General features: G+C 35.6%; 1 protein-coding gene and 1 pseudogene across 2 annotated transcripts in view; one reads left to right on the top strand and one right to left on the bottom strand.

Annotated features, from left to right (window-relative positions):
* AP3S1 (adaptor related protein complex 3 subunit sigma 1) overlaps positions 1–26,928 on the top strand; it is an 80,076-nt gene that overhangs the window by 30,345 nt on the left and 22,803 nt on the right. For both annotated transcript variants that reach the window (XM_037141786.2, XM_053665277.1), the window contains exon 4: positions 16,088–16,159. In XM_037141786.2, the coding sequence (XP_036997681.1) occupies positions 16,088–16,159 (72 nt within the window). The remainder of the gene's footprint in view (positions 1–16,087; positions 16,160–26,928) is intronic.
* On the bottom strand, positions 2,679–2,995 carry LOC128627445 (cytochrome c-like; annotated as a pseudogene).

The following is a 26,928-nucleotide window of genomic DNA, read 5'->3' on the forward strand; positions in this document are numbered from 1 at the left end:
TGAAAACACACGTAGACTAGCTTACTCTGATGAAGACTAATCAAAGCTAATTTCATCATGCTCCTTTATTCTTGTTCACATAAGTCACCACAAGAAGCCCAAGACTTAATGGATCTCTTACTGGGTATATTCAAATTTGACCTCAAAACCCACTCCTCTCTGTCTTCTGATGATGTTTCATAATGTCCCTGGAGCTCAGGGTCACTCATCAGCAAATTCCTCTTATTCTTCAACCTCTTTTCCTAATATAACTGTCACCTTTTTGCTCTGGTTTCCCTGATGACATTACATGCAACCCTCTCCAGTGGTAGCAGATTTCTGTCATGCTTTCTTTACACCATTGAGCCTGGAGGTGTTTTCCTTGCTTTTTCTAGACCATTATCTCCTTTTTTTTCTTTCTTGTTAAGAACATCTCCAAGCTTTATCTCAGGTTATCAAACTATACCACCTTCTACCCATCCCATTGCAGTAATCTTTTATTCCCACCTTTCATTAATTGGAGATTCTGTGAAAAACTTTCAAGGGTCTGAGATATTACCATGCCTGCAAACTAATAAGTTAACTACCACAATTTCATGGATCCTTGCAGAAAACAAGAGATTTCTGGGCCAGAAACAAAGGACTTCATTCTTAACAGCAAAAGCAGTTGCTGAAGAACAGCCTTTGCTTACACTGGGTCCTCAAGTTACAATTTCCAAAGTGTGACTTGAAAAGGGCCATGCAGTACCTTTATACACAGCAGATTAAGTAATAGCAGAGGAACCACAAGCTTAGTGAACTGGAATCTTTTTTAATGGGCACTAAGCATGTCTGCCCTTGAAGTGGAGGATGAGTATATTTTCTAAGGGTAAACCTATCCTTTGCTGTGGAAGGAGACACTCTATTTTCCAAGGTCGTTTGCTAGACAAGCTTGCTTGAGAAGACAGTCCACAATAAAGGCAGCCAGTAAGTCTGCTCACATGTACAGAAACGGGAGACTCATTTAGAGTTATTCACTGCCTTCACTTCAGTACTGCTTGTGATTTCAGTGTTCATGTGGACAATTTTTCTAGTACACTGGTGTCATCAGATGTGGAATTCCTCTTCAATGAATTTTGCCCTTTACCCCACCTCACTACTCATTTCTAGATCTTGTCTTTGTTCAAACTTCAATTTCTCCATCATTTCAATTTCACAATTTATACTCTTTGCCACTTTTTATCTTTCATAACACAATTTCTGTTACACCAACAGTTCTTTGAGCCTGTTGTGATCTTAAGTCTTAAATTTTTTTTCACTGTTCCTGATCTCCCTGATGTCTTTACTTTCCTTACCCAGCTTAAATTCTGTGGTCAGTTATGATAATCATTACCTTATATATACTCAGCTCCTTCCCTGTACCTATATATCTGAACATACTTGGGGAAAAAACTATAACCATACTTACTGGCTTCACTCTAAACTCATGATCCCTAGTCTCAGTGAGTCCTTAATACTACCCAGTAATATTACAATAATTCCCTGGTCTATTCACTGTTCCATACTCTAGACAACTACTGATACATTCTCCTCTCTCTTTAAGTCTCTAGCATTTCTAGCATTTTGCTTCTCAGTTCACTGAGAAAATTGATCAGAAAGCTTCTAAAGACTATACATCTGTGTCCACGTACTGTATCTACTCTGTCTTCTACGAAAGGTGAACTCACTATACTCCTAGCTAAGGCCAGTTTGCCCACTTATATGTTAGTTTTCTCTTAATTTCCAATCAGCTCTCCCCGTGTTATTTTTCCTGTTTTTATTTATTTATTTATCTATCTGTGATTGCATTTTTAATTATCTTATGTCCTATACACACATTAATTTGCAATTTTGTGTTGATCTAGTCTCTTCTACTTTAATCCTTCTAGTGAGTTGGGAAAGTACCATTACCACATATATACAGTAATTCTAGTTGTTTTTGAATAGCTTGTTCAAGAGAATCCTGAATTGTAACTTAATCTGACTTAAAGAATTCACAAGCAAAGTTTGCTACTATGTATAGTCATGCTGAATTTTTAAAAGCATCTGATCCTATAGATCACCTATAAAATGTGAGAAGTGTTAAATATTCTTACTTTCATATTATATATAAACCACACTGAAATGTCTTTGATTAAGTAAAAGGCAACAGTTTAGCTACAGGGAATTTTAATTAAATTGGCATCATTAGGGACAAAAAGATAAAATGGACTCTTCCAGCTTATCATTAGCCCTTGTCTTGTAACAGTGTCTTGTAACAGGCTAATGAACACAACTTGAACCACAAGCGAGTCTTGCTGTTTTAAGAGACAGTGAAAGGATTTCCTCAGTATTTAAATATATTGGTATAACCAGTTATATAAATTTAAATATAAAACCAGTCTCGTATTGGTATTGAGATGGTATTCACCATCTTTGTGAAAAGTTAAATGTTACAAATCAAGTCCAATCATATTTTTGGAAGGGGAAAACAGTGATAGCACTTGCTTAACAGAAATTACCATCAAAGTTCAAAAAGCTGATCATATTCATTTAACTATAAGCCAATCTTATTTTAATCAGGACTACTCAAAAGAAATGTTCTGTTAGCTGTTCATGATCTGAATTATGGTGTGAGATCAATTTAAATGTGATACGCATAAAAAGGTCATGAGATATTTGTTGTAATAAGTCAGTGCCTGTTACTGATAAGTAGCTTTTTTGAGATAAGTTATCAAGTCTTCCCTTTCTGCACTCTTTCTTAATGCATCAGAGATCATTTTTGTTCTAGAGATGTGTTTCTTGGGATTCTCCAAATGCTCCATCAGTGTAAGCCCTCCCCAGGTGATACATTTGTTTTTGTAGGCGTCCATGTAAGAAAATCCAGGGGCGCGCAACCTGTCTTTCTCACAAATAAACCTTGGTGATTTGGCCCATTCTTGTGCTTGCCTCTCTTTTTCACATGATGGCACTGGGCACACTTCTAAACAAAAATCTTGCCTTTCTCAGCATCACCCATGTTTAAGTCACTCTTATTGCCCATGACACAGGTTCCAGCTCAAAAGCTGGACATCCTGCTCTAAGTCAAAGGACACACTGATCCATGCCTATATACTGGTGTTGGTGCAATTGAAATCGCTCCCATTTTTTCTTTCTTGCTAGATCATTTCCACTAATCTGTAATACTTTTCCCATCTTAAAAAAAAAGGTCCTGTCTCTATTTCCTTCTCCAGCCACTCTCTCATTTCTTCCCCCTATTTACTGCAAAAACTTTTAAGATATCTGTATACAATGTCTCAGTTTTTTCTTTTCCTATTTTGTCTTGAACACATTCCCATCAGGTTTTCAGCTCCACGGTTACTGATCCAAAGGTTCTTTTCAGTCCTCCTTTATTTGATTAAGAATGTTTACCAGTCTGTTCTTCATGAAATATTTTCTTCACTTGCCTTTTAGAACACCTTACTTGTCTACTTCTGTAGTTGATTTATTTCAGTTTCCTAACCTTTCCTACCTCTTTTTCTTTGGCAAATCCTGTTGGATATACAGAGTATGACCACTTACCACTCTCTGCATTGCTAGTATATTGATCCAAGCCACCACCAGCTCTTGTCTGGGTTCTTACATTAGTTTCCTGACTGATGTTTCTGCTTCCACTGTCTTTCCCTTTGGTCTTATCTCAGTAAAGCAACCAAAGTGATATTGAAATATGTCAAGTCTTACACTCTTCCATTCTGAATGCTTCAGTGGCTTTTCATCTCACTCAGAGTAAAGGCGGAATTCCTTACAGATGACCCATGAAGCCCCACATAATTTGACTCCCCTCCCCATACCCTACTATTTATCTTATTTTGTTTTCTACTTCTTTCCCTTTTGTTCTACCCACACTGGCCATCCTTGCTGTTCCTCAAACATATTAGGCATGCTTCTACCTCAGATCCTTTGTATTTGCTAATCTTCTACTTAGCTTGTTTTTCCATTTGATATTTCCATGGCTAACTCCATTATTCTTTCAGGTCTTGACCCAGATGTCACTTTATTGATACAATATTTTTTAGTCCTTCTCTTTGATATTTTCTAATTCCTTTCCTGCTTATTACCCTTTTTCTTAGTACTTATCATCATTTAATATACCATATATTTAACTGATTTTATATAGTTTATTATCATTGAGCCTTACAAGAATACAAGCTGCATGTGGGTTAGGATTTTTGTTTATTTTGTTCACTTACTTGTTTCCAGTGTATACAAAGGTACAGGCAACATAGTAGGTCCTCGGCAGATAATTGTTGAATGAATGAATATTTAATGCCTAACATTTAGCATTGTTTGTAAAATAAATGACAACAAAAATCCAAAGGTTAATTAGAAAGAGAAGAGTTAGCTAGAAAAATAAAATATAGTGGTTGCTATGCAAGAACAATTTTTTTTATCTTAGTGCTGGTTGCATTGATGTATTTAATTTGTGAAAATCATTAAGCTTTGTATACACTTAATGTTTTGTACTTTCCATTTGTGATACTCCATTAAAATTAAAAAATAACTGAGAATAAAAAAATGTACTTCACATAATTGTATTGCATTAAGATTATCACGAGGGAATGCTCATGCATGAATCAGTCACTTTAAAAACATCGAGTGAACTAATATGGAAAGAAATAGCTTATTGTTTCTGCTTCTTTCATAAAACAGCTATTCAGAACTTATTTATAACTGATTTTCTTATGTTGTCCAGACTGTACTTTTGAAATAGGCAAGTGTAATGTAAAAAGTAAATGTGGAAAGTTATAAACCAAGAGAGTTTGGATCATAACCTCTTGGTTTTGCATATTCTTTAGAGAACAGATTGAGAAAGCTTAACAAGCATCAACATATAATTACTAAATATATGCTGTGGCATTTTGAATATTAAAAATTACCATTGAAATGATCACAGAAGCATATTTTTATGCAAAGATTTCATGTTTATAAGACATGAGTGTTGTTTGGATTTGACTATATATTTTATAAAATCTGAGATAAGTCATTGTTAGTAAATTCCTTACGTCACCCAATTGAATAATCAGCTTCTCTTATGTTCCTTTTTAAAATTTCTATAAGTTGGGGCAAAAAGGTGATTCTTTTTTGTTTCTGATGTATACTATTTTAGTGTGATGTTGACTGCCATATAAGAAAATTTCAGAGTCGATCGAAGCACTTTTTCTTTTTCTTTTTTTTTAAAGATTTTATTTATTTATCTTTAGAGGGGAAGGGAAGGAGAGAGGGAGAGAAACATCAATGTATGGTTGCCTTTCATGTATCCCCTGCTGGGAAGTGGCCTGTAGGGAACTGGCCTGCAACCCCGGCATGTGCCCTGACTGGGGATTGAACCACGATTGTCTGGTTCGCAGGCCCGTGCTCAATCCACTGAGCTACACCAGCCAGGGCAGTGATCGAAGCACTTTTTAAAAAACATTTTATTCATCTTTAGAGAAAGGGGGAAGGAGGGAGAAAGAGAGGGAGAAAAACATCAATATGTGAGAGAAACTTCAGTTGGTTGCCTCTTACACCCCCCATCTGGGGACCTGGCAGCAACCCAGGAGTGTGCCCTGTTTGTGAATCGAACTGGTGACCTTTTGGTTGTCAGGCTGGCACTCAAGCCACTGAGCCACACCAGCCAGGACTCAAAGCTTTTTTAAGAGTCTTTTCTGTTGTAGCATATCTTCACTGAGACTGTTAAAATATTTACAGAGTGAGAATAGAAGTTCATTAAATATTAATGTTAGTTGTTTGAGTTATTTATAAGCAGTCGTATTGTCCTCAATTAATTTGTTATGTCAAGCTGATAATGGAGACATAGAAGTTCACTAGATAATTCCTAATTCTGTCATTGTTTTCTGTACCACATAGAGCAATTATATCACCATCAGTTGTAGTTTAGAAATAGTTGAGAACTAACAGCTAAACTTTTCTTTAGGTATAGTAAGGTGTGTTTTTGCCATGTTGTTAGAATACACGTAAAAACTAGGGTTACATGTATAGCATTTGTCATTATCATGTTACAAGTGTTTGGCTAGCTTTTATGAAATTATTTTACTTATGGCTGTTAATGCTAATTTAGTATGTGGTTGACCATATCTCTTAATCTCTATAGACCTTCAATTTTTTTTCACTTGTAAAGTATGACTGTGTTAATATGCTGCCTACAGACCCCATCAGGTTGTTTGAAAGGTCAGTGAATAAAAGAGAGCTAGCTCTGCTTTGTACTGGCTGGGCAAGTTCAATCTCTTTGACCCTAGTAATTTCGTCTGAAAAATGGGGATAATAATAATACTAACTCCTAGAACAATAGGCGCAGACATTAAAAAAGATATTATACATGAAGCTCATGGCTAAATGACTGACATAATAGTAATTAGTGGTCTTAGCTAACATCATTAAGGCCTATGTTTATGAGGAAGGCATATAAAGTATTATTAGTATACAAACTGAATTAGATAAAGAAGTTCTTTTAACTTTTTCACTTTTATAAGAATTTGTGGATCTTTTTATTTTGTATATGTATGATGGCTTAGGATGAATTCTGTATGGTGGCCAAGTTATGTGATAAGGAATAGATTTAATTGGGAATTCTTGTAAGCCAGGAATACTTAGGTGAAGAAAGATTCCCTGATCTTCCTAGTATTACATAGGAAATTATGTGAGGTAGGTGCTACGTAATGGAATTATGTGCCAAGGGAGGCCTCACCCCATCCCACCCCACATTATTGCTCTCTTTTACTATACGGGTAGGCATGAAAGCACCCTTGTCAGTGGGGTGACATATACACTAGTTAAGTTTCAGCCTATATAGGTTTATGTGCCACTTGTTTTTAAGAATTATCTGGGAAACTCAGCTGACTAGAACTTGGGGGATTGTGGGAGGTTGCCACTCACTTATTGGGAGTTTGTGAGAGGCAATAAACCCCTGATCCCATGGGGGAACATAACTTGTAGCACAGTTCCTCCTGCTAAAGCCCTGGCCCAGTTGTCTTATTTTCCAGGCAATCCAGAGTGAGTGACTAGGATCCTTTTAAGAAAATTCTACTTGCTATACTATGCTGTATTATCAGAATATTAAAACTTTTAGTTTTCAGTGAGTTGTTTCTTATATTTGTGTGGAAAGCAAAAAAATTTTTCTGTAAACAATTGAATTAAACACTCCTAGGCTGACTCAGTATTTTTAAGATTTTTTTCCTATTTTATTTTCTTGTTGAGAAGTCTAATTTCCAATAATTAGAAATATAAAAATTACTTTTCTGTTATTTAAAGTACTGTTTCTTTATGATAAATCCTGGTATTAAATTTGGTGGCACTTATTATTCTAGTTTACATGTTTGTTGACCTCTTGGCAGTCGTCTTGGGAGGCATCATAGTATCGAATTGGTGTTTGGAGTCAGATGGTTAAATGTTGGGTCTGTCATCTAACGGTGGCATAACTTTGAGTGAATTACTTAGCCTTATCCATCCTCAATTTTCTTGTTTGTAAATGCTGATGTTTTTACCTACCTTGCCAACATTGTTGTAAGAATTAGAACTAAAGTATGTAAAGCAGTTAGCATAGGGCCTAGAATGACATTGTTATTATTTACTTCATAGTGGTAAAGGAAGTATTTTGGGACTCAGGTGCTTAAAGTTAGAATTTTGGAGCCAGAAGCAACTTAAAATTTAATTTTTCCCCTTAAAAGTAGGTTTGAAAGAGAGGAAACAACTCAGTTATGGTGTTTCTCCTTAAGGTGAATTCTTTATTTTCAGTGTAGAATGGTAGGTTTTCAGGAAGGAATTGGATGTAGAAGAGGAGCGTGCCCTTTGAACTTGCATATTCAGTTTTTTGGTTCTTTAAAAATTATTTTTTTAATTTTCATGTTGAAATTATTTCAGATTAACAAAATAATGGCAAATACAATACAAAGAATTCTTCTCCCTATCCTGTATTCACCTAGATTCCCCAAATTTAACATCTTCCATATAACTAAAGGAAATTAATGTTGATACAGTACTATATCATCTAATCTACAGACTATACACAAAATTTGCCAATGGTTCCATTAATGTCATTGTTTTCATTCAGAGCTCAATTCAGTTCACATAGTGCATTCATTTTTCTATCTTCTAAGTCTTTTTTTTACTCTGCAATAGTTCTTTGTTTTTGTCTTTTATTCCTGTCTTTTATACCTTGATTCTTTTATGAGTACTGGATAGTTATTGTGTAGAATATTTCTCAGTTTGGATTAGTTTGGTGTTTCTTAATAATTAAATCATATTTTTGTATTTTTGGCAAGAAATACCCCAGAAGCAATGTTACTTCCCTTTTAATGCATCATATCAGGAGGTATGGTGTCATTTTGTCCCATTACTTAACAATATTTATTCTGATTTCTTGGTAAAAATGATGCCTGTCAGGTTTATTGTAACTTCTATTTTCCCTTTGTGCTTAAAGTTTTGTGAGCAATAAACTTGAAACTATATAAATATCCTTTTTCTAGTCTTTTTTTTTGGGCCATTAATTTTAACATCTATTGATAATTCTTGCCTGAAAGAATTATTATGGTGTTATTTGCCAAATGGTGATATTTTTCCATTATGACTTCTATATTTATTAGTTGAAATTCTATGAGGGAAAACTTTGTTTTAATTCACTGTTCAAAACATCAAGTGTACCATGTTTAATTAAAGATAGAATGTCTTTCAAGGCCAAATACCATTTTTAAAATCAACTTTTGCTTGGAAGTTTAAATATAGTTCTAATAATTTATGTAAGTATATTTTAGAAAATATTCTCAAGATTAGCTTTTATGCAGAGAAAGAAATAGAGGCTACTTTCATTTTTAAAATATTTTTATTTATTTATCTTTAGAGGGGAAGGGAAGGAGAGAGGGAGAGAAACATCAATGTATGGTTGCCTTTCGTGTGTCCCCTGCTGGGAACTGGCCTGCAGGGAACTGGTCTGCAACCCAGGCATGTGCCCTGACTGGGAATCGAACCGCGATTGTCTGGTTCGCAGGCCCATGCTCAATCCACTGAGCTACACCAGCCAGGGCTCATTTTTTAAATTAATATTTGATATATTAGCCTTAGAAACTTAAAGATCCTGTTCTTCTTAGACTTCTAAATCCAGTACACAAGTCGTATTAAGTCACTTTAATGGCCAGGTTACAATGTAATTAAATACCCTATAGTACAGTCTTTGTTTTGTACAATACTTTGTTAATGTGGGTGGTAGAAATATTAGAAGTTAAAAATTTGCTTTAACTTTTTCATATTTTCCATATTTTCTAAATAGTCTCTTTTTACTACATTAAAAATGAAGTACATTTTTTTTATTGTTGTTGGAAGGATTATTCCTAGTAAATAAGAATGTGAGTTCTGCAATAAGACTTTCTGGAATTTAATAAAAGCCCTACTACATAACTGTGTCAGTAGTTAACTTTTTGCTTTAGATTACTCTTCTGCAAATGGTTGCTAATAAAAGTACCTGCTTTATGGGGTTACTGTGAAAGGTTAAATAAAATAATTTATTTAAAGCGCTTGGAACAGCCCTGGCTGGTGTAGCTCAGTGGATTGAGCATGGACCTGCGAATCAAAGGATCACAGTTCAATTCTTAGGGCACATGCCTGGGTTGCAGGCCAGTTCCCAGTGGGGTACCCATGAGAGGCAACCATACATTAATATTTCTCTCCTTCTCTCCTTCCCTTCCCCTCTAAAGATAAATAAATAAAATCTTTTAAAAAATTATTTAAAAAAACAAAAAAAGCACTTGGAATAATAACAATGCATTAATTAAGAGAACTAAGTCACACAAAAAGAATCATTGATATAATCTCTTTCAGAATCATTATGATATAAATATAGAAGACAGGAAGTCCTTTCATCAACTCAATTTCTTCATATTAAAATTCAAAGTTTAATATCTGTAAATGGACAGTAACTATTTCTATTTTTACTAAGATTATCATCATTGGCACATTAGTGTCCACATCAGGTTTATTGCAAATCTAGTCCAGAATCCAGTCACATGCTGAGTTGAGTGTTATATATACACCTTAAACACTATACATTAAAGGCTCTGAATATTACAATTATTGGTATATATTGGAGAATGTACCTAGGCTGTATTCATAGTTTTTCCTCAAAAGTGTAATTGGTCTGATTTTAAGTGGAGTCTGTCTTCCCCAGCTTTATTGGCACATTTTTAGTGTTTTTTTTTTTTTATTCCTGGTTTGAGCTAAACCAGTGATGTCTTTAGAACATCATGCTGCTGACTAAGAAAACATTTTTTGGATCATTTAGCATATTTTTAGTATTCTTGAATTTATGCCTACTGTCTTGGGCTTAAGACTTTTTCTTTCCCATAACATGTCAATTTAACATTTATGTACTTCATTTAATAGATTAGAAACAGTAGGATTGATTCATTCTGAAAGGAATTGCATATTTTATATAGAATCTTTTAAGCGATATTACTTTATGGCATCTTTTTTTTTTAACCCAATGCAAATTTTTATTTCCTTATATATGTGTAGTATTATACTCCTAGCTAACACATATGGAGTACCTTTTTTTGGTGAGACACTGTTCTTAGCGCTTTATATTCATTTAATCACTAAAACAACTCTATAGTATAAGTGCTATGATTATGCCCAAATGAAGAAACTGAAACTTAAGAGTTAAATCGCTATGTATTTTTGGAAAACTATATATTATTTAAGGAAAATTTAAGATAGTTTTCTTAGTAAATAAAAATGAGTTTTTCTCCCACTAGCTTTTGAATTCCTTGAGTCCAGAGATTAATGACTAGCTATTTAGTAGGTAACATTATATTACAATTAACTTTAAACTTTGTATTACTTTTAAAATGAAACACAAGAGGGTGCTATTTACCATTCACTACTTTTTTTTTCTTTTTAAAAAATCTTGTGAAATATAGTGCAACAGCAACTTTATTATTTTGTTGTTAAGCTAGAATTCCCAAGGCCCATTAATTTGTTTTGTTTTTTTTTTACTTCAGTTTATAGATTATTAGTTTTGTATTGGTGTTGTCTATGTACCAGATGGGCAGAGTGTATCTTATGGGCACTACATTTCTAATTATATTAAATAATTTTGCTAAAGCTAAAGAAAAGTAATGGAAAGTTTTTTGAAGAGGGTCTTTTATTTTTTTTAAACCAAATTTCACATTTGAGTGCATTAATTCTTTGTAATTATTTTCCTAAATTAAGAACATGTACTTCAATAATTATGACATTTTGCTTTTAGTCAATTATGACTATTTTTTTGAGTATTCACATTTTTCATAGGTGGTATTGTTCAGTTTTAAATATTGACAACATTTTTTCTAAGTTAAAAAGCAAATCACAAAGCCTTGACAGTCTCAGTGTGTACTTACCTTGCTTTTATATCTGTATTTATCAGCTGTATTAGAATTCTCTTTTTATTTTCATTTTGTAAACACATGTTTTGAACATACAAATAAATAATACTGGCTTCCATTTATTAGATGTGTTACAAGCATTATGCTGATCACTTTAAATAATTTAACTAAATTGTTAAGATAAAAGTAAATGAAGTGAAACTATTTAGACAGTATTTTCACCAAGATAATCATCTTCTGATGGTTAAAAAAGGATGGCTACAATATATGTGTTGCCAGTGGAAATAGGGTTCTCCCACAGAGTCACAAGAAAAGCACTTCAGGGACCCACACAGGAGGATCAGGTGTAGTGGTAAGATCTATTAGAGCAAAATTAAAGGACTTTTTAGCTGCCCGTGCCTCATCCGTGGTCACATAGTTCACCTCCGAACCACTGTGAGAAAAGTCCAGCTTTTGCGGCCTCGGGCCTACACTTGCCCTAAGTAGGCCGAGAAAGACCGTATCCCAGAGTTGCAGAACTTCTGTGTCTCATTTCTCCATCTGCACATTGCTGCGAAGGCTGTGCTTGGCCTGCAACCAATGCTGAGCTCCAGAGAGACAGTGCAAGAATGGAGGAGCGAACGTGTGTTCATGCTACCAAGCCAGGCCTTTGTTAAGCTTTGACTATATCATCTGGGGCTTGGGAGAGAGCAGGCTTTTCATACTAATCAGTTCCTTTCCTAATTCTTTGGAGGGCTTGTGCTGAGCTCTTCCCCTAACCAAACTTCTCTCTATCCCAGGTTTTTCAGGCTAAACCCCACCCCTCTATGTCGCCATTTTGGCTCCTACTGCGCATGCCTCAAAGTTTTGTCTCACCATCTAGTTCCCATTGTGCATGCACTGACGCCACCCCCCCGCAGGCCCCTGTCATTTTAGCTTCTACTACTTGTGGTCTAGCTAAGGAATTTGCCCTGCTGTTTTTATTCCTTCATCAGTAATCCCAGCGAATGGCTGGTAGCCAATTCTTCCTGCCTGCTTCAGGAATTAAATTGCTTGTTAGAAGATGCTACTGTCCCTTGGGGACCGTGAATGCTGTGGCTTCCTAGTGAGTCAGTCTTAATGTCCAATTCCATTTGCTCCCTTCCTGGACTAACTTAGCTGCCTATACTAACATATGGGCAGTCAAACCACTGAAATTGAAAAAACTAAGCATGAAAAAGTAAAAGGTATACTGGCAACTTTATTCTGATTAATAACTCTAATAACGGTTTTAAATTTAGGAGGACCACCTCATACCATACACAAAAATCAGTTCTGGACAGATCAGTCCAAACATGAAAAATAAAACTTAAAGCTTTTGTTTTCTTCTTAGAATATCTTCTTGACCATGTTGTAGGCAAAGATTACTTTAAACTGGGTATAACAAAGATTAGTTATAGCTCTGGCAGGGTCACTCAGCTGGTTGGAGCATCGTCCAGTACTCCAAAGGTTGCAGAATAGACCTCAGTCAGGAACCATACTGGAGGCGACCAATTGATGTTTCTCTTTCACATTGATGTTTTTCTCTTTCCCCCACCCTTCTCTCTCTCTAAATTAGTGAATGTATCTTCAGGTGAAGATTAAAGGAAAGAAAAAGAAAAAGGCCAGTAGAAAAAAGGAGCAGGAATCTTGAACAGACATCACAAAAAGCATATCTAAATGGCCAATAAATAGGAAATTGTGCTCAGTCTCTTTAGCCATCAGGGAAGTAGAAATTAATAATCACAATCACATACCACCACACACCCATAAGAATGGCTAAAATTAAAATATTGATAACACAGATTGTTAGGATATGGAACTGTGGGAACTATCATGTATTGCTATTTGGGGTATAAATTTTAATTTTATTATAGATTTGAAAATCTACATGGCACTGTTTACAAAGCTGAATGTATGCCACTCTGTGACCTGGCAATTCTACTCTAGCTATACATTCAGTAGATATGTGTGCATAAATTTACTAAAAAATACATAAAAGGATGTTCTTAGCAGTAATAATTCTAACAGCCCAGTTCTGGAAACACCTCAAATTTCTGATGATGGTGGAATAGATAAATACATTGTGGTATATTAATGCAATGGTATACTGCGCAACAAGGAGGAGTGAGCTATCGTATTAACATAATGATAAAGAATCCAATCTCAAAGATTATGTACTGCATGATCCCATTTAAATAGTTCAGAAACAGGCAAAACATTATAGTGTTAGGGTAATGTTACCTTTGATGGTGGTAGCAACTGATAGAATATAAGGGGGCTTCTGCAGTGTTGGTAATATTCTAACACTTGGTTTGGGTGTTGGTTACAGAAATATGTTTACTTTGTGAAAATTCATCAGGTTGTACATTATTACAATTTGTGCATTTTTCTCTTTGTATGTCATACTCCAGTGAAAATTTACCATTAAATAGCTTTATTTCCCGTAACTTATTTAACTATGATTTCATAAATTAGTATTAAGACCATTTCCAATTTAAAGACACTGTTTCCAAAGTAAGTATTTTCCTCTTTCTCAATGGGAGAAGTTTTCTGTTTTTTGATCCCATTCTTACTTTCCCCAAAAAGTTAATATGTGTGAAGTGCTTACTCTGTGTTCAAGTAGCATTATCTCATTTAGTCTTTATAACAAGAATCCGTTATAACAAGAAGGAAAATGAATCTAAATTAGCTGAAAATAGAATGAATAAAGTCATTTCAGGGGCCATGTCACCAAGTCCTTGAGGGAAAATTAATAAAGTTGGGAGTTTGGGTAGATACTCAATGATATTTATTTTCTACCTACCTCAAAAAATTGAAATAAAGTAGAAATTTAATTGAGGCTGACCCGTGTATGTTCCACACTTGGTCATCTTAATAGCTGTCTTCTTTTCTTAAATGAAATTATGAATAAAATGTATATTCTTGGTTACTATAGACTGCTTATTTTTCGTAGTGACTCGGGTCTAAGTCAAGGGTCAACAAACTACAGCCTGCATATCAAATCCACCCTGCCACCTGTTTTTGTAAATAAAGTTTTTTGGAACAGCACTATCCATGCTTATTTGTTTAGGTATTATCGATGGCTGCTTTTATGCTACACTGTATAACAAAAAAACTCTTAAAATATTTACTTTTCTGCTCCTTGTAAAGAAGTTTGTGTATCCTTGGTCTAAGACAATGTTGATTATAGCCATCTAGTTATGTATCTACATTGTTTCATCTGTCTTATTTACCTTCATTGATGCCAGGAAGGAACCTCGGATTGTGGATCTGTGTAAAGTGACCTGAGGTCAGAGCAGTTACAGCAAGACACCTGCTGTTTAGAATTTACTGTTTGTTCCACTGGATTACTTATGAATAGGACAACAATACATTTCAGTTTGCTTGGAACAGTCCTTGTTTACATCTCTTGTTCAAGGCTATTATATTATTGTAATATTGTATCTATTAGTATTATTGTAATTAGTAGCTGCTCTCTTTTAATACCCCCCATGTTTGGGTGGTAGAATGGTTACTTTGTGAAAGCTACTGTTGAGAAGGGTAGTGGGAATAGAAATATGAATAGAATAGATATTGCCAACTATGCAAGGTGGCATTTTAGAGATTCATTTTTGATAGTTTATATCAGAGGTCTCCAAGACCATCTGAATGATTTGCTAGCATTCACAGGACAAGAGTTGCTGCTCATGGTGAGGGTTCATTGTGAAAGGATAACAGAGTACAATCATCCGTGTACATGGGGGAAGTCTGGAGGAAACCATGTGCAAGCTTCCAGATGTCCCACCCTGGAGTCACACAAGATGTGCTTAACTCCCCCAGAAATGATTTCATGATGATATGTGAGAAGTGTTCCCAACCAGGGAAGCACATCTTGGCCTGGGTGTCCAGGATTTTCACTGGAAGTCAATCACATAGGTATGTTGCCCATGTGTGGCTACCCTGGTACTTAAATTCCAGGACCTCAGAGAAAAGATGTTTGCTATATGTCACATTGATAGCATAAACTGCCTGTTCATACTGTGGCCCAAGGATTCAGGCATGTAAACACTCTTTTCAGACAGCTTTCCAAGGGCTCAGTTCCCAGAGGCTAGCCAAAGGCTAGTCTGAAAACAGGCCATTTTGGGGAAGGTGTAGGGTTTGAGAAACCCAGGTTTGCTGAGTTAATCCTTTTCCATACAAGGTCATACAAGGTATTCAAGCCAGAGATGGAACCCAGTAAGTCTAATTCCAAAGTCTGTGTTCTTTCCATAAGTAGTTTTTAGTCATCTTTTATACTGATTTGCTAATTAGAAATTACTGGCTATGTTAGATGTGAAAGAGACGTGAACTATGCCCATCTATCCTGAAAATACTTCTAATGAGCTTTCTTTCTTTCTTTTTTTTTTTTTTTTTACTTGAGGATCGGGAGCTCGGATAGGGAGTATTTTTTTAGTGCTTTTGTAAGTAACAGTGCTAAGAATTTCTATTTCTTAGTTCTATTTTCAGCAAGATGTGTTTTATATATTAATGTATTGAAAAGTAGCTTGCATGAAAAATAGTCTATAATTACTCCTTTTGCACTTAATACAACTTTTTTAATTAAAAAAGAAAAGTTTGATAATAGATTTACAAAAGTTTTTGTTCACAACTAAGAATTGTCTGCCTTGTAGATAGTAGATTTGAATGAATTTACTTAGTTCTCAAAAGCTTTTAACCCTTTCTCTCTCTCTCTTTTTTTTTTTTAGGTGTTTGTGGAAACATTAGACAAGTGTTTTGAAAATGTCTGTGAACTGGATTTAATTTTCCATGTAGACAAGGTACTACTGTACTGTCAAATCTTTTAAGGTTTTTAATCTAAGAAAAATATTAGTTTTTATTTGCCAAAGTAAAAATGGATTTAGTGAATAATACTATTTTATTTCTTTATAATCAATTTTAAATTATTTTTACTATGAGTAAGACATTGTGCTTAGAGAAGAAGGTTCAGACACTGTGCTAGAGGAATTCATGTCTAAAGGAAAAAACAGTGGCATTAACAAGTAACTGTGTGTTCAGAGTGTTAAGGGGAACACACCTGAACCACCTACCTCAGCTGAGGATTGTACGAATGGAGGACATTATATTTAAACTGGATTTAAGGATTAGTAGATATTTTCTCAGACAGAAAATGAGAGATGGCCCTACAGGGAAAGATGTAAAATACCAGCCTCTTGTGAGGGGGAATTATTTTGATCGAGAGGCCTGATTTTGAAGTGCCTTTAGTGCCATGGATTTTAGACTTTATTCTGAAGCAATTTCAGCTTTTTAAACAAGCTTTTATTAGCATTATTTTTGCTTGTTTATACATTTTGTGGGCAAGATTACTTTTTTCTACTTTATGGAAGTTGCATTGGTAGATGGAAGATTAAAGACAGGGGAATCAATTTAGAAATTTGTTGCAGTGATCTAAATAGAAATGAATTAAAGCAGTATAGTAGGGATGAAGGAAAGAATTGACAGAACCTGACAGCCTATTGAAAGCTGGAGATAAGGGAAGGAAAGAATAACTGAGTTTTCTAATTAGTATTACTGGGTATTAGTGATATGGGATTTAGAAGGAGGAGATTCCACTTTTACTATATATATACAGATTTTTTTCCTGTATCAAATTAATGTAATGTAACATTGTTTTGAATGATTAAGCCATCAAATAAAAGAATCTGAAAATAAGCTTCAGAAAATTTTAGCAAAAATGTGATTTTTAAAAACTGTATTACAAAGTCACTGTAATCAAAACAGCCTGGTACTGGCATAAAAACAGGCACATAGACCAATGGAACAGAACAGAGAGCCCAGAAATCAACCCAACTCTCTACAGTCAATTAATATTTGACGAAGGGGGCAGTAACATCAAATGGAGTAAAGATAGCCTCTTCAACAAATGGTGTTGGGAGAACTGGACAGCTACGTGCAAAAAAATGAAACTTGAGCACCAGCTTACACCATACACCAAAATAAATTCAAGGTGGATAAAAGACTTAAATATAAGCCGTGACACCATTAAAGTCCTAGAGGAGAACATTAGCAAGAAAATCTCAGATATTCCACGCAGCAACATTTTTACCAATATGTCCCCTAGAGCAAGGAATATACAGGAAAGAATAAACAAATGGGATCTCATCAAAATAAAAAGCTTCTGCATGGCCAAAGAAAACAGTATTAAATTAAAAAGACAACCAACTGTATGGGAAAACATATTTGCCAATGATACCTCAGACAAAGGTTTAATCTCCAAAATATACAAAGAACTTACACAACTCCACTCTAAGAAGACACCCAACCCAATTAAAAAATGGGAAAAGGACTTGAACAGACACTTCTCCAAGGAGGACATACAGAACATCCAGAGACACATGAAGAGATGCTCAATATCGTTAGCTATCAGAGAGATGCAAATTAAAACCACAATGAGATACCACTTTACACCAGTCAGGATGGCTATCATAAACAAAGCAACCAACAACAAATGTTGGAGAGGTTGTGGGGAAAAGGGGTCCTTAGTTCACTGTTGGTGGGATTGCAGACTGGTACAACCATTATGGAAAACAGTATGGAATTTTCTCAGAAAAATAAAAATCGACCTGCCTTTTGACCCAGCAATTCCACTGCTAGGATTATATCCCAAGAATCCTAAAACATCAATTTCAAAGAACCTATGCACCACAATGTTCATAGCAGCACAATTTACAATAGCCAAGAGTTGGAAGCAACCAAGGTGCCCGTCAGTAAATGAATGGATCAAAAAATTGTGGTACATATACACAATGGAATTCTATGCAGCATAGAGAAAGAAGGAGCTACTACCCTTTGCAACAACATGGATGGAACTGGAAAGCATTATGCTGAGTGAAATAGGCCAGGCATTGAAGGACAAATACCATATGATCTCACCTTTAACAGGAAGCTAAATAACAAAATAAACAAGCAAACAGAATAAAAACAAAGACACTAAAATAGAGAACAAGTGGGCAGCGACCAGAGGGGAGAGGGAAGGGAATTTAAGGGGAAAAACGGGGAGGGATTTTGAAGAACAAGTATGAGGGACGCAGAGATGAGGACTGGGGGGGGGGGGGGATGGGAGGGAGGTGGGGAGACGGGGCGGGGGGGGCTGGGATGGGAGAAAATGACAAAAAAAAAACTGTACTTGAAAAATAACTAAATAAATTTTTTTTTAAAGTAAAAAAAATTAGCTTAATTGAGGTGTAATTTACATGTATACAGTTAATTAAGAAAAGTATGATAATAGGTTTACTATTAAATCTATTGGTATAAGTTTTGGCAAATGTACATAGGTGTGTAACCACTACCACAGTCAAGCTATAGTACAAGGAATGTATTTTAATATTTGCAAACATCAAAAGGATACATTTATCATTAACCACCTTTCTACATCATTTTTCTCATTTATTAAGTGTTTTGATTTCAGGAATAAATTCATTTGAACAGAGAACTTAAATTTGACATTTTTAAGAGTTTATTTTTAGTTTTTTGCTGCTTTTCTCTAACTAATATATCTTATGTTTTTCCACATTTACAAAGACTTCTGTTACTTTTAGTTATTAGGGTTCACAATATTCAAAATTATGTTTTGGTACATGATTAAAATGCTATAAAAAGCTCTATTTTTTTAAAAAATTATTTATTTATCTTTAGAGGGGAAGGGAAAGACAGAGGGAGAGAAACATCAATGTATGGTTGCCCTTTGCGCATCCCCTGCTGGGAACTGGCCTGCAACCCAGGCATGTGCCCTGACTGGGAATCGAACTGTGATTGTCTGGTTCGCAGGCCTGAGCTCAATCCACTGAGCTACACCAGCCAGGGCAAAAAGCTCTATTTTTAAAATGACTGCTCAAATATCAATAGCTTGTATGATACATTTAACATTTTTTAAGAAAATTAACAATTCTTAATAAAATATTGTTGTGAGTAAAGTTCTCACATTTTTACAAGAGGATAAAGGTTTTCCTCAGTGGGGAAATAAAGCTCTTCTATTCATGACATACAATGATTTTTAAACTTCTATTTTGTAAATGTATATTCATTATTAGAAAGTACAGAGAAGAGGAAAATTAATAGAAGCCATCTAAGTTTCAGAGATTGACCAGTGTTAAAAGATAAACTGAGGCATATTAAAAATTTTAAGCCCTGACTGGGTTGCTCAGTGGGTTGGAGCATGGTCCCATGCACCAAAAGGTTGCTGGTTTGATTTCCAGTCAGGGCACATTTTCAGGTTATGAGTTCAATCCCTGGTGAGGTTGCATATGAGAGGCAATGAGTCAATGTTTCTCTCTCACATCCATATTCCTCTCTCTCTCTCTCTTGCTCTTTGTCTCTCCTCTCCCCCTTCCCCTCATTCTTTCTATATCAATAAACAAATCTTTGGATGGGGATTTGAAAAAAATAAAATAAAAATTTTCAGAGTTAATTTGAGCAAAATTGTTTGAAGTTGGGCAGCACCAAACCAGAAGAGTTAGGAGTACTCTACTGACAGGAGCCAGGCAAAAGACTTATTATAGAGAAGAGACAGAAGCAAAGCAAGGAAATTATCTGATTGGCTCTAGCTTTGGCAGTTACATTATTTGTGAAATCTGAGTTGGCTGTTTATGATTGGTTGTCCTTAGGTTTCGATTTCTTAACCTTAGGCATTTGCAGGCTTAGGTTTTGGTTTGCTTAGATAAGGTGCTGAGGTATTAGAACCACCTCAGTCTAATTGCCTCCTTAACTTAATGCTGGCATTAACACTTAGAGTATGTATATTTCTAGATTTTTTGTACAAATAAGCACAGAAATATATCTTTAAAAGTAGGATTATAGGATATGTAGTATGTATAGCCTTTTCAATTCACACACCAGTGTGTTACTTTTAGTACTTGTCAAAGTTAGCTATATTTCTTCTTTCGAGCTAAGCTTTTATTTTGATTTTTTCAATGCAATGAAACAAAAGAGCCAGGATACCAGGAGTCAGAGACCAAGCATTTCCTGTCCCCCCTATATTCTCTGTCTAAAACAATGCTAACCTTGTTTTCAGTCCTTCTGTGAAAGTCTCCATGTGGCCTCCTGCCTAGTCAGTCCCTAAGCTGGTGTCTTTTCCAATTTCTTATAAATCTTTACTGATTTCTGTATCTGTCACATAGGCTAATTGTTGTCACCCTGAAGCAGTGGGATAGCCCACCCTACCCAAAATTGGTTTCAGTATAGAGACTGAAGGTGCCACATATACACCAGGAGGACCTGATCTGAAAAAGGTTTATCATTCACATAATAAAATTTTCTGGGGCGAGCAAGGAACAGCAGTTAACTTAGGGTCTTAACGTGGTTATGGGATGAGGTTGGGATGGGTTTCCACACTCAAGCCAGGTCTTAAGTAGTTTGAACTTCCCACCAGTGCAAAAAGGGAGAAGCAACTGGACTTTCTTATCAGCTTGCCCTGCTATGGGACAAAAAAAAAGGAAGGGGGAGTTGTAGGAATTAAAAACTGTCAATAACCAAACATCAAAAATTGAGTCAAACTCTTTATTATAGCTACGTTATATGGTAGTAATGACTCATAAAATACCAGTGACTTGGTTCATTTCTTATTTATACTACATGTCCATTTTGGGTCTACTGAAATGGTCTGCTTCTTTGCTTAACTGGATTACCTGCCCATTTCCCAAACACTGTAATTTTAATTGGGCAGCCCCAAGTTGCCACTACTGCAATACAATGTCAAATTCCCAGGCAAAGATGAAAAAGCTAAAGATGAATGAAGAGCTTGGTTTGGGGCGTATATGACTTTGATATTGACAGCTGTGAATGTGCTGTCTACCTCTCAGGTAAGGGATATCTGATTGGAGGCCTAAGTGTCTTTCCTACCCTCAGGCTAGGAGAATGAATGGTTATGAGCAGAGTGGTTTCCCAGTCCACTCCCTCTTTAGGAGTTTGACAGCCTATCCTTAAATTGCAGTGCACCTACAGTAAGAGACTCCTTTTCCTTTCTCTAACTGAAAATGTCTAGCCATAAAATACCCCAGTAACCAGACCTAAGTACCACTGAACCAACAGAGAAAAAGACTACCATTTCAACAAGAGATAAGGAACAGTTTCAATAATCCGAACATATATCCTGCATGAAAAAGAACTACTACGGAAGATAGATGAACACTTGAAATTTTAAAATTATAAAAAGTACTTAACAGAGATGCAATTTTGAAGCCTTCTGGGGGCTTAAAAAAACATGTTTTTCAAATTGTACTATTTAAAAGGAGAGGATGGTCATAGTTGAGTGTTGAATTATAGGTGTAAGGGTAGGAAATAATCTCAAAGCCCAGGATGGAAAGATTAAAGAGAGAGAAAACATGAAAAAAAGAGACTTTTAAAAAATACATTTGTTTATTTTTAGAGAGAGAGGGGAAATGACAGGAAAGAGAGGGCGAGAAACATAATGTGTGAGAGAAGCAGTAGTCAGTTGCCTCTCTCAGGACCCATCTGGGGATCTGGGCCACAACCCAGGCATGTGCCCTGACTGGGAATTGAACTGGCAGCCTTTCAGTACACAGGCCAGTGCTTAATCCACGGAGCCAAACCAGTCAGGGGGGCAAAGAGACTTTAAAGGGTACATTTTACATGTATTATAGAATTTTGATTATCTTATTTAATTGGGGAGAAGAAGAATAAGGCGTAACGAGAGCGTTTTAGTAAGAAAACAGGGCGTCCCCATGGTAGAAAGACTTGATATTTGGTTTGCAAATAATAATAAAGTCATATGTGCTCTGGCTGAGTGGTCAGGGTGGAGAAGTTGTCCATACACCAAAAAGGTTGCTGGTTCAATCCCTGATCAAGGCACATACCAAGGTTGCAGGTTTGATCCCCAGTCAGGGTGCATAGGGGAGGCAACTGCTGGGTGTTTCTCTCTCTCTCTCTCCCCCGCCCCCCTCTCTCCCTCTCTCCCTCTCTCCCTCCATCCTCTGCCCCTTCCCTACCTTTCTTTCTTCTTCCCTCATTTTCTCTATAAAATCAATAAATATATTCTCAGGTGAGAATTAAAAATAATAATAACAATAATGTCATATTTGTTTGACTAAAACAGCAAGAAAAGAGACACTATTCATTAATGAAAATTATAAACAGATTAACAAATTATCTGATTTAAAAGAAGGGGAAATAATATAAATAAAATTTGATCAAATCAGCCAACACTGTGGGGGAAAAGAAGTAGCAATTTAAACATTATTCAATATACTAAGTGTGAATTGAAGGGAAAATTCATTAGAAGATAAGTGATGGGTTTTAAAGTCACAGTGTATATATGAAAGAATATTTTCTTTCTTTACCAGTTTTTACAACACTTCTCTAAAACCCTCCAAAAATGATCTTTGAATTTTTTTAGTATCCTTGTGGCTTTTGAATTTTAACATAATTTGTTTTAAGTCACTGCAGATACTGTTTTGTTGTTGTTGTTGTTGTTGTTGTTTTGAAGCTCAGATTGTTTCATCTTTGGCCAGTGGGAACCCCTTCAGGTTGTCTTCAGAGTCCTTTTGACATGATCTCTCTCCCCATGGACTTTAATAGCTGCTTTGTGTTCTGGTACAACTAGGTGTTCTAGACTCATTTTGTTCATTTCCTGCTCAAGACATGTTATCAGCCATTCCTTTGAGGAGCCTGATTCCTTTTAGAGGACAGTGGTAAATAGAGACCACAGTCTGGAGGTGCTTTATGAAGCTGATTATTGTTTCTAGGTCTTTTCTATGGACAGAGGATCTCATATATTTTCTGCTCCAGCCCTCGAGACAGCTATTTCTCTAAGCAACTCTAGTTGCTTGTAGTGGATAATGATGTTTAGAAATGACAGTCTGAGCACCTTGTATGCTCATTGATAAAGGGGTGATATTACTCCTGGTTCTGTGTGAAATAGGCTGGGAGATAAATACACACATGCACACCTATTTCTATATCTTGATATATATTAAACATCATTGAATTCTTTTTAATATCTCAGAGTCTAGTGTAATACTATAGAAGTTATTCTACTCTTCTCCTTTTTCATATTTGCAAATTGCTTCTCTGACAAGAGATTTTGATTATTTATATTCTTATTATTGTCATTGTTCTAGATGCATTTACTTGTTTGTTCAATACTTCTTTTTTGTAACCAAACTTCTGGCTCAGACATTCAAAAGCTAATCTCCAGACATGCCAGTCACCACCCTCCCCTGCCAGCACTAGTCAAAAGATTGGCCCCAGATACATCAGCCCCTGCCCCATCTACTCAGCAACTGTTAAGTCAATTCTGATAAAAATTGCAGTGAGTGAAGTATTTTTAAAAACCTATATGATTTTGAAAAGAACTTGGTGGAATTTCTAGAAGAGAAAAAATGTCAAAATTTTCACTGGGTGGGTTTAAATGTATATTAGACAAAAATTGAAAATATGAAAGATAGTTTACAGATTGGGGAGGATAGAATGAGAAAAGTCTAATGGAACCTTTATTCTTAGTCTCAGCAGAAGAAGAGAGAAAGAATAAGGCATATTCAATATCTGATAGCTGAGGATTTTCCAGAATTATTATAAGATACAAATCCACAGATAAAAGAATCAAGGCAGAATAAAAAAAAGATATCTACATCTGAGCTCTTCCTATCCTCCAGAAATAAAAGACACATTAACTTAACAGGAGCAATGGAAATTGGAGACTGATTTCTCAACAGCTACCATGGAATTCAGAAGACAATGTGTTGAAAAAAAATAACTGCCAAACTGTATTCTAAAATCAGAAAAAATATCTTTCAAGAATATGAGTGAAATAAAGGCATTGTCACAGAAACAAATAATGAGAGAATTCACCACCACCAAGCCTTCACTAAAGGAAATGCTAAAGAGAGTACTTTATATAGAAGGAAGCCCGAGACCTAGGAAGGAATGAGGTGGAGAGAAGTAAGAGCTAAGAAAATAGTAAATTTGTGGATAAAGATAGAAGAACACTGATTGTTACAGTACTTGTGGGTTTAGGACAGGAAAATTATAGCATTAAAATAAAATCAACAATAACACATAAACCAGGAAGGATAAATCAGAGTTTCAGTATTCTAAAGTCTTTTACTGAGCAGCTCTTACTTTTATAATTAGTAGCTTTTAAAAAGGATTTTTTAAAGTACATTTTATTGACTACACTATTACGGTTGTCCCAATTTTTTTCTTTCCTTTATTCCTTTCCTGCCGGTACCCCCTCCTCCAGCATTCCACTCCACCATAGTTCATGTTGATCAGTTGTACATATAAATTCTTTGGCTTCTCCATTTCCTATACTATTAATCCCCCCCCCAGTCTATTTTGGGCCTCTTATGCTTCTTATTCCTTGTAATTTCCACCCACATTCTCCACTTCCTCCTCCTCCTCCCCACTGATGACCCTCCATGTGATCTCCATTTCTGTGATTCTGTTCCTGTTCTACTTGTTTGCTTAGTTTGTTTTTGTATTTTAGGTTTGGTTGTTGGTAGTTGTGAGTTTCTTGTCATTGTACTGTTCATAGTTTTTTATCTTCTATTTCTTAGATAAGTCCCTTTAACACTTCATATAATAAGGGCTTGTGATGATGAACTCCTTTAACTTGACCTTATCTGGGAAGCACTTTATCTGCCCTTACATTCTAAATTATGGCTTTGCTGGATAGGGTAATCTTGGATGTAGGCCCTTGCCTTTCATTCCAGTCCCTTCTTACCTGTAAGGTTTCTTTTGATAGTCAGCTGATAGTCTTATGGGTACTCCTTTGTAGGTAACTGTCTCCTTTTCTCTTGCTGCTTTTCATATTCTCTCCTTCTCTTTAATCTTGGCTTAATGTAATTATGATGTCCCTTGGTGTGTACTTTCTTGGGTCTATCTTGTTTGGGACTCTAAGCTTTGTGGATTTCCTGGAATTCTGTTTCCTTTGCCAGATTGGGGCAGTTCTACTTCATTATGTTTTCAAATAAGTTTTTAATTTCTTGCTCATGCTCTTCTCCTTCTGGCAACCCTATGACTCAGATGTTGGAATGTTTAAAATTGTCCCAGATGTCCCTAAGCCTCTCTTCATTTTTTCCAATTCTTGTTTCTTCATTCTGTTCCATTTGGATGTTTATTCCTTCTGCTTCAAATCATTGATTTGAGTCCCAGTTTCCTTCCATTCACTATTGGTTCCCTAAACATTTTTCTTTATTTCACTTTGCATAGCCTTCACTTTTTCCTCTATTTACGACCATACTCAGCCATTTCTGTGAGCACCTTTATTACCAGTATTTTGAACTCTGCATCTGATAGTTTGACTATCTCTTAGTCACTTAGTTCTTTTCCTGGAGTTTTGATCTGTTTTTTCATTGGGGCCATATTCTTTTGTTTCGGCATACCAGTCTGGATGAATGTTTCTTTAACTCTTTGGTTGTCAGACTTCCATACAGTGTGATTTTCTGGCAGCTCTGGTTGTTTTTTTGTTTTTAAATGTCTTGTCCTTCTTTTGGTTGTGTGAAGAGACAATGTGTATCTACCTATACCATCATCTTGACCTGAAGTTCATCATATCTATGACTTTGAGTTACTATACCCCTGTTGTTTTATATTAGTCAGCAATTAGCAAATGTCTTCATTGTTATTATGTAATATGTTACTTACATACCTCACTTTCCTATTTGTATCTTGAAAATTTAACCAAAATTTTGATAGGCTAACAAAATACATTCCAAATTGATTTCAATATTATTTTCAAAATCTTCATACCTTTTTTAAAAATTTATGTTTAAATTTTAATCATTTATAGGTATACAGTTTAATAGTGTAAATATATTTACATTGTTGTGCACACAGTCTCCAACTTTTCATGCCCATTAAACAACTACCACTCCACCTCCCCTCAGCCCTGGCAACCACTATTCTACTTTTCATTTCTGTAAGTTTGACTACTCTAGATATCTGGTATAAGGAGAATCACACAGCATTTGTCTTTTTGTGTCTGGCTTGACACACTTAGCATAATGTTCTGAAGATTAATGTCCATTTTGTAGCACATGTTGTAAGGTCGAATAATATTCCACTCTATGAATATACCATATTTTGTTTCTCCATTCATCTGTCAAGGAATATTTGTGTTGCTTTTGCTTCTTTTAAGATTTTTTCAAATTGGTTTTTAATCAGATTTATTGGTGTGATGTTGGTTTGCAAAACCATACAGATTTCAAGAGTAAAACTAAAAAAAAGGTCATCTGCACACTGTATCCTGTGCCTGCCACCCCAAGCAGTCTCTCTCCATTCCTATTTCCCTCACCTTTGCCCACATTCTCTTACTCCCTAGCCCCCTTTCCCTCTGGCTGTCACCACATTGTTGTCTGTGTGTATGTGCTATGTATATGTGTTTTTTGGTTAATCCCTTCACCTTCTTTCATCAGTCCCCTAAACCTCCTCCCTTCTGACAGCTGTCAGACTGTTCCATGTATCCATGCCTGTTTCTATTTCATTCATCACTTTTATTTTATTCATTAGATTCCACACGTAAGTGAGATCATATGGTATTTGTCCTTCTGATGGGCTATTTCACTTAGCATAA

Source organism: Artibeus jamaicensis, unplaced genomic scaffold (genome assembly GCF_021234435.1).
Source record: "Artibeus jamaicensis isolate MK-2021 breed Jamaican fruit bat unplaced genomic scaffold, CSHL_Jam_final contig_402, whole genome shotgun sequence".
NCBI classification, from domain to species: Eukaryota; Metazoa; Chordata; class Mammalia; order Chiroptera; family Phyllostomidae; genus Artibeus; species Artibeus jamaicensis.